The 15,555-nt window shown below is 34.8% G+C and overlaps 1 protein-coding gene across 3 annotated transcripts in view; it reads right to left on the reverse strand.

Annotated features, from left to right (window-relative positions):
- Positions 1 to 2,942: 2,942 nt before the first annotated feature.
- LOC150080508 (acyl-CoA-binding domain-containing protein 5-like) overlaps positions 2,943 to 15,555 on the reverse strand; it is a 78,099-nt gene continuing 65,486 nt past the window's right edge. For all 3 annotated transcript variants that reach the window (XM_090381530.1, XM_090381529.1, XM_090381528.1), the window contains exons 7-8: positions 13,668 to 13,885; positions 2,943 to 3,108 (exon numbers count right to left, since the gene is read on the reverse strand). In XM_090381530.1, the coding sequence (XP_090237656.1) occupies positions 2,980 to 3,108; positions 13,668 to 13,885 (347 nt within the window). In that variant the 3' untranslated portion in view covers positions 2,943 to 2,979. The remainder of the gene's footprint in view (positions 3,109 to 13,667; positions 13,886 to 15,555) is intronic.

Below are 15,555 nucleotides of genomic sequence, written 5' to 3' on the forward strand. Positions count from 1 at the left end.
AAACCCATATAGTGGTTTCTTAGGTGCAATTTGTCAGAAGTAACCTAAACTTTGTTTTTTTGCACTCCCACTTTCTGAAGGTACACACTGAAACAAAAAAAAAAAAAGATTTACAGTTAAGTCATATAATTGAAATTACTAATAAATCCACTGAAGGACATATGTGAAAAAGGCATTCTTATAGTGCTGATGCCCTCAAAGCTATCTTTCAAAGTGCTTTTCTGGATTAACTGAAAGAAAAGAAATAAAATAAAATAAGCTAAATTATGACATGGAAATGCTTGCAAAGGTCACAATGCATAAAATCATACACACCATTCAAGCACTATCAAACTGAAAGTAAAACCTTAACTATGGAGTATTACTCAGATCTTCCTTTATTGGGTGAAGTGTTATGCTTTGGCAAGAAGCTAGGCAACTGTTGCACAGTTGCAAACTCCTTCTATAAAGTGATTCTTGTTGACCACTTGGTTGCTGTGATGGAGATTTCTTACTATATCTGAATATTTTAAAGTGTTGCATATAACACATACTTTCTTTCATCTATGTGTAGATTTGAAAAATGATAGCAAATTTTAAAACTTGAAAAACTATTAATGCACAAGTGATTGATATTTAGACTTTCTGCTTGTTATTGGACACTGATTGGTTTATTACTAATTTATGATACTTTATTTTTAAAAATGCCGACCCATGAGTAACTGATATTTAGGCTTTTCTGTCTATTTAATAGTCTGTCTATTTAATTTTGATCAAGCAGTGACTGGATTAATTTAATTCTAATATAATTTTTTTATAATAATTTTTAAAATATTTAACTTTAATCCACTAAACAGCTGATTATAATTTTAGCAGACAGAAAGAGAAAGCTCAGCTAAATATTAATCACTGATGGGTCAATGTTACTGGAAATTAAATTTTAAAAGTTGCGAACTTTTTTGACATTCAATTCCACACTTGGATGAAAACAATAGTTCAGTGATGTAAACTTTTTTCAAGCTGCATTTGAAAAATAGGCAGAAACAAAAATATAATTTTCACATGCCAAGAAGAGAGGGAACTGGCTAAAATTATAAACAGTTTTTACTAATATAAAAAAGCAACAATACTTTGAGGTTTCTAAAGGGAACTCTGTTGCTACCTAATTTTACATACATAAATAGCTTTTGCTGCTAAATGTGGATAGGCCATAAAATAAATGTCTTCAAATAAAAATTACCTATTTTATATAATATAAAATATTTATGAACAGCTGCATGCTAGCATATTTTCCTATGTGTCCCTTTGTAGTATGCATGCCATTCGTTAACCATTGCTGAACTAATTATTTGTTTCTGTAACATCCACTCCTCTAAAATTTCTTGATATAACAAGTAGAGCATCATATTTCCACTAACCTCTGGAACCAACATCAATATGTTTCCATTAACACAGATGCCAAGTTCTATGCATGAGCAGAATGGTTCTCGCAAACAAAAGGAGAGCTCTGAGTAATGCTCCGGTCTAAAACGTTTTCCTCTCGGTTTTATAATACTCCACCAGCATATGTGGTTTAACAAATTGTAAATTTTGTGAGGTCTAACATAATTTTATTTTATCCACTTCTTTTCTTCCTATTTATTGCAGAAGAAGAATCATAGAAGAGCATTTTGAGATGTGTGGCTGTCAAGTTAAATCCGTAAACTGTCAGAAGATATCAATGCTAGATTAAAATAACATTCTATCCACGTGAAGCAAGTATTAATTGCCTTACAACAATAATAATGCTAGTGATATCAATCTAAAACTATTAAGACCAGAAACATTAAGAACAGGTTTAGCAAACTGGTAAATTTCATAAATGGATGTTAACATGCCAAGCTGCAATTGTCTGTTTTATCAAGTTTCAGTTTTAATTAACAATGAGTACTTAAACTATAAGTCAAATATCTGAATATCTATACAACTTAAATCCAACAAATATACAAGAACATATCCAAAATTCCAAGGGCATTTCCATCTTTGGTCAGTTATATAAAAACGTTAAATTACTAAATTCATATTTAATATTTATTTCAAAAGACTAACCATTGGCATTTATCTGCACAATAGATTTTTGAATGCTAAATCAACTTTTATTGTTTAATTTCAATATATTTATGAACTTTTCACAAATATCATTCAATGTCACAAAAAAAAAAAAAAAAAAAATCCATCCACCAGATCCCACATTTCAACAGGCTAATTTAATTAAATGAAAAGAAATATTAATTTTAATTTATTAAAAATCATACATTTTAATTCACCAATAGAGTATTATTAAAAAAATAATAATAATAACAAAGTGATAATTTCTTTTCATATAAAATGGTAACTTAATTCTGAAATATAATCTCTGGTATATATCATAAATTATACTTAGTATTATTGGAAATTATACTGAACTATTCAAATATACTAATTCAGAAATAAAATCTGTAAATTACAGCAAATAGAGTTTACACTTATCAAAAAGTCATCAGTTATCCTTGAAACAACAGCAAACGGTTTACAAGTCACAATAGATGTGCCTAATTGAATTCTTGTAAAAATATCTATCCTCAAATAGATTTCAAGTTTCTTAAAAAAATTTCGAATACACATTCTTCTAAATTAGATATTTACAATTTCATATCAGTATTTGCTGATATAATTTTTGGTACACTTTATACAGGTTGCTTTCACTTTTCCCACAGCTTATACTTCATTCTCAAAGAAAATGTTAAAGCAGACCTTTATTAGCTAGTATATATTTACAATATGAAACAGGATAACTACAAGATATATAAAGGTATCCCAGTTATCCTAAGAAAACAAACACAGTACTATGAAAAGTAATATGCTAAGTGCTTATGCAGTTTTTGAGGGTGTGTGTGTGTGTGTGTGTGTGTGTGTGTGTGTGTGTGTGTGTGTGTGTGTGTGTGTGTGTTGAAATATCCTCAATGTATAATTATTCAATCCTTATCTCTTTCTTTTATGATTTCTGACAATATAAATAATCCAGTATGCAATGAATGGCCAAGTAAACACTAACGATGCTGCTAGAGGTGACAGATCAATGAAGGGCAACTTGTAAGGCTTCCCATGATCCTAAATATTGATATGCAGAAAAAAAAATAATAATAAAATAGAAATAAATATATAAAATAAAATAACAATAATTAAAAAGATCAAGTAAAAATTATTTTATATAAGTCAAAAGTAACAAGTCATTTTGTTAAAGTCACTTATAAGCAAAAACTGCCGTACAGTATAATACTGTATAACCATAAACCTAACAAAAGTTATTTCGCTGGAATCATGTAGTATGGATTACACATCATATCTATATACATGCATGCATGCATACATGTGTGTACAGAAAAATTTGGTGAAGGACAATTACAAAAGGCATAAATGTTTCAGTGAATGGAAGGAATATCAAGGATGGAGCACATAGAGAGATAAGGTTATCATTAAAAGATAAACCAAATCGCATCATCAGTCACCAGCATCTGAAACTAGGAACCTGATTGAAGTGTTTAAAGCTTTAAACAGATTGAGTAAACTAGATGCTGATGGCATCCTTACTCCTTCTCAAACAACATGGATGGACAGACAGACGAAACAGACAGACAGACAGACAGAGAGAGAGAGAGAGAGAGAGAGAGAGAGAGAGAGAGAGAGACAGAAAATTTAAGCTGGAAAAGGATAGTCGAAGGTTATAACACTCTTCTAGTTTAACTATTCCACCTTATATGAAATAAGCTATGGTTTACAAATATCAAAGGTATCTGACATCTTTTCTCAAAATAATAAAGTTCAAACCAAGAAAATTGTCCATCAAATCGAAAATGTGTTTGGTGTATAACTGGTTCACTAAGAAAAAAGATAACGAAAGAAACCAAAATAATAAACAGGTTCAAGGTTGCACATTTCCCTTGCCAAACTGGAATTCTCAGCAGACAGTATCTGTAAGTAAACAAATGATTCATTTTTTCTTAGTGTGGGTTTCCCATGCTTAAACACAGGTAAAAAAAAAACTTTCATTTTTTTCATATATTGACTCTGACTTATAGTAATAGCCATATAGTACAAAGAAGCCATAGGCTTTTGTTGCACCGGCCAGCAAACCCCCCCCGAGTAGATAAGAAAATACAAATTATTTGCTTCTCTCCTCACATGGGTAACTATCCAGTTACCTATGTGAGGAGGGTAACTACCTGTTCCAGCAATCAGCACTGGCTAAAAGAAAACTTTCTACAATTCAGTCTAAACCTCTTCCTTGTAATTTGAATTTATTCCCGAGTTCTGGAATTCTCTATAACTGAAAATTCTGCCTTCATTCATTTTACTAACCCCTCTCAGAGCCTTATAAACCTCAATCAGGTCGCATCTGAGGTGACTGGTTGGCAAGCTCTGTAGCCCACATATGAAGAGTCTTTGCTCATATAGTCGCCCTTTTGCTGATCTCTCAATGAGAGTTGTCCATCTTTGGACCTTTCAAGAAGCACAATGTCTTTTTCCAGATGAGGTCTCCACACTTGAACACAGTATTCCAAATGTGGTCTTACAATTGCCTTATATGGACTATGACCTCAACATCTCTAAAGGATAATGTTCGATCAATCACTGACAGGACACCACTGGCTTTCCTGGCTGCCTGTTTATGCTGCTTAGAAAACTTCATATCTGCCCATATTATAATTCCCAGGTCTCTTTCTTTCCCCAACGTTTCTAATTCAACCCCACCATGTGTTTAATTAATTTTGGGGTTGTTATTCCCAAAGAGTAAGACTTCTACTATAAACTCACAAGCATGTAAGAAAAAACACTCAAAACCATTTGTAATAAAAATATGGGTTATATTCAATAAATTTCAAAATTGTCATAAAATAACAATCCACATAATTTCTTTTCTAAAGAGCAAACAGATACACGAGTCTGGCAGAATTCCATAAAGTTAAAATGTTTAAATTAAAGTGGCCGCTGAGGACCAACTTTAATACTAATTCAAAACCAAAGTTACCATTTTTAATACACTTAAATGTAGCCTCATTAAAGTAAATATTTAATCATTATGACAAAGGGTTAGGAATCGCAGCATGAGAACTATCCCTTTAAATGTGGCACACAATGGATCTCTTTAATAAAAAAAAATTCTTCTTCTACTTTAAAAAAAAATAATAAAAAAATTTGCATAAAGTTTAATACATTTGTACTGGTGAAGAATGATTACGAAGTTCCTTTCCTACTTGCTTTTATCAAAAGGGGAAATCTACCTCAATTTTTCTTGATTCAGGCTACTAGAGATACACCGATGAGCCAAAAAATTATGACCACCTACATAATATAATTTGGTCCTCCACGTGAAGCCAAAACAGCTCGTAGCCGGCAAGGCATAGACACTACAAGATTTCTAAATGTGCCTTGTGATATATCTGCTACCAACACGTAACCAGCAGATCCTTTAACCACAGATGCTCAATGGGATTGATGTCTGCAGAATTTGGAGGCAAAGGCAATACCTAGAAGTCTTCCTCATGTTCCACAAACCAGTCTCGAACAATCTGGGCAGTGTGGCATGGCGCATTATACTGCTGAAAGATGGCACCGCCAGATGGGAAGACCGTTGCCATGAAAGGGTGTACCTGGTCAGCAATGATGTTTAGGTAGGTGGTAGATGTCAGTGCCTGGCACATGGATGGCTGGACCCAGGGTATCCCAGCAGAACATCGCCCAAAGCATGACACTGCTGCCACTGGCTTGTTTTTGTCCCATGGTGCATCCATGCGCCATCACTTCCCCAGGTAAACGACACATATGTACCCGACCATCCACATGGTGCAGCAGGAAACATGATTCATTGGACCAGACAACCTTCTTCCAATCACTCAAGGTCCAGTTTTGATGCTCACATGCCCATTGTAGGTGCTGTCGCAGGTAAACCGTGGTTAGCATGGGCACTCAGAGCAGCCTGTGGCTACACAGCCCCATTTTCAGCAGAGTTCGATATACTGTGTTGTGACACATTACTCCTGTCACCAGCATTCCAATTACTGGCGAGTTGCACCACAGTCGCCCTTCTGTTGCCACATACCACCCGGAAGAGCCTTCCCTCACCATTGATGAGCCATGGTCATCCAACACCTCTCCAGCAGTTCTTGGGTTTTCCCTCCTCGGACCACTTTTGATAGGTACTAACCACGGCTGATCGTAAGCACCCCACCAGCCATGCCATTTCGGATATACTCTGACCCAGTCATCTGGCCATTACAATTTGGCCTTTGTCAAACTCACTTAAGTCCACTGCCTTTCCCATCTGAAGAACAAGAGTAACACTAATTACTCTTGTTCTAATTAACAGAGCTCAGTATCTGTTATTATACCGTGTCCCGATCTATGCTGTAGTTCAACTGTTGTTACTTCGATTTGCATAATGATTCACTGTTCATAATGTTTTGGCTCATAGGTGTATAACTGAGGAAAATTTTTTTATCATAATCCAATTCTTCCTTGAATTTATTTAACCTTCAACTATTTATTTAACCTATCAACTTCCATAATGACAGATGGAAGTTTGTTCCAGCAATTAACCACCTGCTGGCTAAAGGGAAATTTCTGCACATCAATTCTACAACCGTCTTTTCTCAATTTGAATTTATGCCCTCTTAGGTTCGTAATTTGAGCAAGTGAAAGAATCTCATCAGAATTCAGCGTGCTCAACCCATTGAAGGCCTTATACACCTCAATCAGATCACCTAGTCTCCAGCTGCTGCAATTTGCAGAACTTAAGCCACTCTTGGTAAGAGAATCCCTCATTCTCCTCCCCAATCTTGTTACCCTTCTCTGTACACGCTCAAGCAAATCTACATCCTTCCTAAAATCAGGCCTTCAGACCTGAATACAGTACTCAAGGCATGGCTTGACCATTGCCATATGGGATTGCCATTGCCACAAAGGGACAATCACCTCCTTTTCCCTGCTAGCAAAATTCCTGTATATCATTGACAAAACCCCATGACCTGCTCTTGCAGCCTGTCTGCATTGCTCAGAAAACTTCATATCTGACTGCACAATTACTCCTAGGTCTTTTTCATTTTCTACCACCCTAAGTATCATACCACAGAGTTGGTACGTTTCACTGGGGTTACTTTTCTACCCATATACAGCACTTTGTCAATGTTAAACTTCAGTTGCCACTTCTCAGCCCATCTGCCCAAATTTTCTAGATCCTGTTGCAGTAGCACACTGCCATTACTGTCATTAACAAACCTGCCAACCTTTGTATCATCTGCAAACTTCGACACTAAGCCTGATATACCTTCATCAATATCATTGATAAATATACAAAACAACAGTGGACCCAACACCAAACCTTGTGAGATATCACTAATAACACTAGTTCACGAAGAACAGCACCCATTGATTACCACCATCTGTCTTCTCCCACTCAACCATCCTTTTATCCATTGTAGCAAATTACCCTTAATGCCATTCTGCTCCAATTTGTAAAGTAGTCTTCCATGCACAACAGCGTAAAAAGTTTCCCTGAAATCCAAGTATATATTAAAATTATTTTTTGCATCCAGTTCCTTTGTAACCACACCATAATATCCAATCAAATTTGTCAGACAAGACTTTCCCTTAACAAACGCATGCTGTGTCTGAATTATTGCTGTAGTCTTGTCTAGATGATCCTGCAATGCATCTTTAACCAGTGACTCCATTATTTTACCCGGAACAGAAGTTAAACTAACTGGTCTGTAATTACCCCTGTCACCTTTCGATCCCCCTTTGTGAATTGGGGATACATTTGCACATCTCCAGTCCGTGGGTACCTCCCCTGAGTCCAAGGATGCTCTCATAATTATGGCTAAGGGTTTGCTTAGTTCCTTTGCCGCCTCTTTAATATGACTGGATAGATCCCATCCACCCCAGGTGTCTTTCTTATGTTTAACGTCAACAATTTCTCTTCCACTTTGCTCTCAGTTATTACAAAATCATTAAGCACCCTGTTACAATTTAATAACCTTCTGGCATTTAACAGTTGATTTTGTCTTTTGAAGTTCTTCCATTTTTTAATGAAATAATACTTGCAATCTCACAATATATTATCTTATTAACAAGCATTTATGTTTTTCCCCAGAAAACTCATTATATATTAAATTTCTTACTTAGGAGAATCATATTTCCTGTCCATGCTTAGTAAAATTGAAATAATCAGAAAAAAAAAAAAAAAAAAAAAAACTCTGATTTGAAACTCACATGCAAAGTATTTTGCATTCTCTGTTCTCTCCTTAACTTCTTTTTCATTTACAGTGCTCACAAAAAACATGGTGGCACAATATACTGTCTCACACAGTATCTTGTACTAGATGTTGATGAAGAAAACAGCAAAAAAAATGTAAATAAAGGATATTATAAATTACAAATTTTTATCTACAAAATGATTACTTGTAAAGGTAAGTATAATAATTATTTTAATTAAAAATGAGAGTTTAACAATATATATGTACAAGCAATCTTCATCATAAGCATTGCAGAGATTAAAAATTCTCTTACTCTTTGACAATGTTTGCTGTGGTCTCAAAAAAAAAAAAGTTTTCCCCAATACTGAATTTTATTGTATAATAAAAATTAAAAATTTGTTGTTCATGAGTAGGTACAGTATAACAAGAATATTATGTGGGAAAATTTGCTTTCAACTAGGGAGTAACTGATTTTGGAACAAACTTCCACTTGGTGTTGTGTAAGTGACCAGTTTAAATAAATTGATTGGTTAGTTGGTAAGTTGCTATAGGGTTCATGTGCATCAGCAACTTACACCATATTGCACCATATATATTATTTTTGAAAATTATGAGTTCTGTAGATAATATTTTGTTTTCTGGATGAAAAACCAAAGATTCTGGGAGAAAATCATGCTACCCTCTTAAATAAATTTAAGGATTAGACATATTATTGGAAGGGTTGGTAGATGGAATAGGTAGTCTTTTTTTTTTTTTTTTTTGACTAATGTTGTGCATAAAATGATCTTTTTTTTTAAAAGAAAAGATTATTAAATATCTTTTCTTTTAACAATTTGATCTACTATTTCTTACACTTGTCTTTTTCTTAAAATAGGTGTTTTGTTGTAAGGATGAATGAAAGAAAACTGGTTAAAGTAGAGATTTTCCCTAAAAGGTTGATTGATTGGCTTGGATTTTAATGGCACAAAAACAACTATGGTTATAATGTGCCAGGAAATCCCTAAAAGCTAAATGTTTTTGATGCTGAAAGCTTAATAACTTATATAGCAATAAAAATTACATTGCAATTTACACAAATTGCAGGAGATTATGAAGAGAATTTTTTTCTGTCCCAGCACCAGTAGAATAAAAGTTACATTATTAATGAAGTCACTGAATGCCATCATAACAAATGCAGATAGGCAAATGCATTGTGAGTATGAGGCAATTCTCACACTTACAATTAGTTCCTGAAAATCGAATCTGAAGTCGAAGCACATTTTCCCATACAAGCAGGGTTAATCATTTTAACTATATTAGTGTTCCAGTGGCCAGATAAGTTATTTTATAAAATGACCAATAATATTAAAATTAGAAAAAAGGGTATGGGAGTGCATGATAGCCTGAGGCTTAACCAACCAAGACACTTTGAACTACACTGTATGGTGGGAAAAAATTCCTACCAAAAAAATAACTTGTAGGCTGAGGAAACCCATTGTAAATGGAAACACTCCTCTTGAAGAAGAATAAAAAATAAATATAAATTTAACTTATTAAAGAGTAGACGAATCTTTCCACTCTAATAGGATACAAAAATGAGGAAAAAACCATCAAAAAGTAGAAAGTAAAAAAAAAAAAAAATACTAAAAGAATAAAGTATTTATGGAATTAGAACTCTTCCACACTGTCCTTGTTTAAGATGAGCATAAAGATTTCTAGCCTTTTCTAGAATTATTGCCAAACTCAATGGGACACATAGCACTGAGTTTATTCTTGAATCCAAATGGTATGAAGTTTTCCAACTCAGCAGTAAGCCCTACTCATTACTTGGTTATCACTGTTGCTTGCATCGGAACAGAGTCCTTAACATGAACCATAATTCTTATCTTGTTTTATATGGTTATCACTACACCAACATCTGAAGTTCACCTAAGTTTATGTTTGTCTGCACATCTCTCCCTTTTCTGAGTGCTTAATTATGTAAATCTTTGCATCCATTGCTATGGTTCTGTTTCTGGTTCTTTCTTAGAATGAGAAAGATCTTCCCAATGTGATTTTCTCTTATCAGCCATTTCAATAGGGTAGAGGTATTGAAAAAAAAAATATAATAATAATTCAAACAACATGCAATTTTTCACAATTACACTAGTGTCAATAATATAGACTAAATGATTTGTAAGTTAAGAACTGCTAATAATAAAAAAAAAAAAAAAAAAATATATATATATATATATATATATATATATATATGTAATTGTTTAGTAAGGTCTGCTGTAGCTGTGCAGTTCGCATGGGTGTGCAACAGCACTTGCATTTGAGTAGGTCATGAAACTGCTAAATGACATTTATTTTAGCATTAGTAAAGGCATATGATGGAAGAAAGCAAGCTTATACAGCATCAGCCAAAAAAAAAAAAAAAAAAAACCCCTCATTTCACCCATCCACTCGCTCCAAATGTTTGTCTAGTTCTGCCTAGAATTTATTTAAGCTATAAACTTCTACAACGACAGATGAAAGTTTGCTCCAGCAATCAACCATCCGCTGGCTAAAAGCAACTTCTGCACATCTATCCTACAACTGTCTTTCCTCAATTTGAATTTATGCCCTCTCAGGTGATTATTCTGAGCAAGAGGAAGAAGCCCATCAGCATTGAACATGCGCAAACCATTCAAGGTCTTATACACCTCAAATTTGTTGTTATAATGATTAGTTGTGATCTTCTCTGGCTGTATAGTTTGTGCTGGAGCATAAATTTTAATTTTCCCTGGATTTAACGCTACAGCTGTGGAAATCTGAATTAAGCACAGCAGCTAACTTTGATCAGGTAATTGTAAGCAGGGGGAAAAACAGGAGATTTTTGGAACAAAACAAATAAAAAAAAAGAGATTTTTCCAGACAAAAGCAGAAGGTTTTTAAAAGTTCACACTACACTAAAAATTAAATTTCACTGCCAAACAGTATGCTTTCAAACATTAGCTTAACTATGATTTTTTTCTCTCTATGGATTTCTGTATAGATTTTTTGTTAGACATCAACTGATTTGATTGCTTCAAGAAACACAGTTGCAGACTTTGTTCTCTTCAGATACGTTGAGCCAAAGTTTTATTCATAACTATGACCCTACTGTCTAGATGTAACCATCAAGAGCATTTCCAAAGTTTACCACAAAGAGGATCTGAACTCAGTTTTTGCTTTCTCACCTGGATGAATATTCTCTCACACTCAGCAATGCAATGAGAAATTGTTAAAATGCCAAGCACAACTTTAACTTAGAATAATTTACTATATTTCAAAATTCCTTCTGCACTTGCTAGTTCACCAACCAAGATACATTTGCACATAAATTCTTTCTTCTTTCATAATAAAACTGGCTTAACATTAGCACACAAAACTGACAGAATTGATGCTGAAAAACATCTACTGCCTCATCTATTTTTTTATTTTTAATGATGCTAAGAAGTACTGGTGCACAAAAACTTGTCCACAAAAAATTTAAATTGTGAAGATTATGCACTGCCAATTGATGAAAGTTGTGCTGCCTTAATTGTAAGAATAAGTACATTGTTCTTTAATCGTAATTTGTGCACTATGTAGCTACATGCAGCAATAAATTATTTCCTCACTGAATGAAAGAGCATAATCGCTTGTTTTAGACTCTCAAATATTGGAATAACATTTAAAAGAAACAAAAAAAACTGCTTCATTCAAGTCAGAAGAAAAGAATATGAACAGACTTTTGGCATGAGTGAGGATAATGTGCACAGAATTATGAGTTTTTTTGGCCTCTCTAGCATTGCTTTCACCAGAAGTAAATTTCCATTGAATATGTACTTTCACAGGAAGGCAGACAGCCCCCTTTTAAGCACACAAATTAATAAGATGACAAGCACAGCCTAATACCATCAAGAGTTCCATCTTTTCTTTTAATACCTTTGCTACTTTGCTGGTTGTTAGGCCTACCATAAAAGAGACATTATCAAGGCAGTTTTAGGAACCCTATATGTTTTCAGGTTGTTCAGAAGATGCTCAGTGATGTAGCCTGTAGAGTCACCTACCAATGCTGACAGTAAGAGCAAGCTGCTTTCAACTTGACAACTTTTTAAAATTTTATTAGGAAAGATCATCACAACAGAATATAGCTTGAAATTACTTTAATTACTGCCATCTGTAACAATTAAAAATGGCATATTTTTTAGAACACAACATCACTATCACTTCTTTTCTTCTTAGTGAAAAGTCATTAACAATGTCTGTAGCCTCAAGGGATGCCAAGGATTCAGTTTTTGATATTCCTCAATGATGAATCAAACAATCCCAAAGTAAACAGAGCCCCAAAAAAAAAAAAAAACTTTAATGAGGTTAATACTATAAACCGTTTAAGGGCAAAGGCCTCATGCTACGAGGTATAATGACTAACATATAGGTTAGTGCAAAAGCATCATTTTAACGTAGCCGCCTACAAAAGTAGTTAAATTAATTAATTAAATTGGCATCGTTTTGGTTATATCTCATATTGTGAGTGCCTTCACGAGTTGCCATGGTATTGTACTACTTCAAATAAGTAACACTTCACCAATGGAGAATATTCACAATATGAGATAAAAGTAACAGTAGTCTTCTCCACTGGTGAAGTGTTACTTATTCGAGATAGTACAATACCATGGCAACTTGTTGTGAAGGCATTCACAATATGAGATATAACCAAAACGATGCCAATTTAATTAATTAATTTAACTACTTTGGTAGATGGCTACGTTAAAATGATGCTTTTGCACTAACCTATATTTTAGTCATTCTACCTGGTTGCACGAGGCCTTTGCCCTTAAATATATAATAGTCTATATCACTGTGCGCCATCATCAGGCATCTCTCATATTGTGAAGTTATACTTCATAACTGGGCGGTCACTATTGCAACACCAGGGTACCTGCTCACCCACCAAGGAGAAGTCAACAAGCTTTGAAATGGTGCAATCTGGGTGGTGGTATCTGCTGAGAATAAGTAACAGTAGTCGTCTCCACTGGTGAAATGTTACTTATTCGAGGTAGTACAATACCATGGAAACGCATTGTGAAGGCATTCACAATATGAGATATAACCAAAACGATGCCAGTTTAATTAAACTAACTACTTTGGTAGATGGTTACGTTAAAATGATGCTTTTGCACTAATATACATGTGAAGTTAATACTTGGTTAACATGGAATGTTCTGCTTTTATCTTCATTTCTGATTGCAACCAAAATTGAAAATTATTTAAAAGAATGGAGTATACAAAGTTACTTAAAAACTACACCCATTACAAAAATAATGTCTTTCTTAGGCTGAGTGATATTTTTCTATATCTGAGAATTACAATGAATAATATGGAACCTTTGATAATCACAAATGTACTACATGATAATCTAAAGCGCATCTAAAATATGTAACCATAACATACCTCACCACTGTCAAACTGCTGCTGTAGTAACACCTCTAAGGAATTCAAGCGACTAACTACTTCATCTACTGTATGCTGTAGTCTTATTACTGCTAGTGCTAACTGTTCATTCACATCTGATGAAGTTCTGGGAATTACACCACCTCCTTGTCCATGTCCACCACCACCTGATGCACCACCTCTTACATAAGAAGGCTGCACAGTTGCATTAACATTACCTATAAATAAATAAATACACAATTCTTAAATCAAGTAGATTCCTTTGAGGAATGACCTTGGAGGAACAGATACGAGTCAAAACATCTAATTATTATTAGCATTAGTAGAGGCATATAATGCAAGAAAGCAAGCTTATGCAGCATCAGCCAAAAAAAAAAAAAAAAAAAAAAAACCACTTCATTTCACCCCTCCATTCATTCAAAATACCTGTCCAGCTGAGCCTTAAATTTATTTAGGCTATCAACTTCCACAACAAGGGATGAAAGTCTGTTCCACCAACCAACTACCCGCTGGCTAAAGGCAAATTTCTGAACATCTATCCTACATCTGTCTGTCTTCAATCTGAATTTATGCCCTCTCACGTGATTATTCTGAGCAAGAGGAAGAATCCCATCGGCATTGAGCATGCTCAAACCATTCAAAGCTTTATACACCTCTATCAGATCACCTCGCTGGTGCCTAGTCTCCAGACACTGTAATTTGCAAAACTTAAGCCTTTCTTTGTAAGAGCAACCCTTTGTTCCATTCACTAACCTTGTTGCGCTTCTCTGTACTCGTTCCAGCAGCTCTACATCCTTCTTGAAATGAGGCCTCCAGATCTGCATACAGTACTCAAGGTGTGGCCTGACCATTGCTTTATACAAGGGAATAATCACCTCCTTATCCCTGCTAGAAAATTTCCTGTATATCATTGACAAGACACCATGAGCTACTCTTGCAGCCTGTCTGCACTGTCAGAGAACTTCATATCTGCCTGCACAATTATCCCCAGGTCCTTTTCATTCTCTACCACTGTCAGTGTAGTACTACAGAGTTGATACGTTGCTTTAGGATTGCTGTTTCCCATATGTAGTACTTTACATTTGTCAATGTTAAACTTCATTTGCCACCTCTCAGCCCATCTGCTCAACCTTTCCAGATCCTGTTGCAGCAGCAGCATAGCATCAGTAGTGTCCTTAACAACTCTACCAACCTTTGTATCATCTGCAAACTTGGACATTAAGCTTGATATACCATCATCAATATCATTTATAAATGCAGAAAACAATAATGGACCCAACACTGAACTCTGAGGGACTCCACTAATAACATTAGTCCACGATGAGCAGTGTCCATTGATTACCACTCTGTCTTCTCCCCCTCAATCATCCCTTTATCATTGCAGCAATTTGCCTCCAATGCCACACTGCTCCAATTTGTGCAGCAGTCTTCCATGTGCAACAGTATCAAAAGCCTTTCTAAGATCCAAATATATAATATCAAAGTTATTCCCTGCATCCAGTTCTTTTGTGACTGTATTATAGTATCCAATCAAGTTGGTCAGGCAAGACTTTCCCTTAACAAAACCATGCTGTGTCCGAGCTATAACTGAAGTCTTGTCTAGATGATTCTGCAGTGCTTCTTTAATCAGTGCCTCCATTAATTTTCCTGGAACAGAAGTTAAACTCACAGGTCTATAATTACTTGTGTCAGCCTTTGATCCTCCTTTGTGAACTGGGGTCACATTTGCACATCTCCAGTCTATGGGTACCTCCCCTGAGTCCAAGGAAGCTCTCATAATTATGGCTAAGGGTTTGCTTACTTCCTTTGCTGCCTCCTTTAATATAACTGGATAGATCCCATCCATTAAAATGGACCATTAGCAACAGTACATTATGTAACTGTACTA

The sequence above is a fragment of the Mastigoproctus giganteus genome, chromosome 9, assembly GCF_048544385.1.
Source record: "Mastigoproctus giganteus isolate SK-2022 chromosome 9, ASM4854438v1, whole genome shotgun sequence".
Taxonomy (NCBI): domain Eukaryota; kingdom Metazoa; phylum Arthropoda; class Arachnida; order Uropygi; family Thelyphonidae; genus Mastigoproctus; species Mastigoproctus giganteus.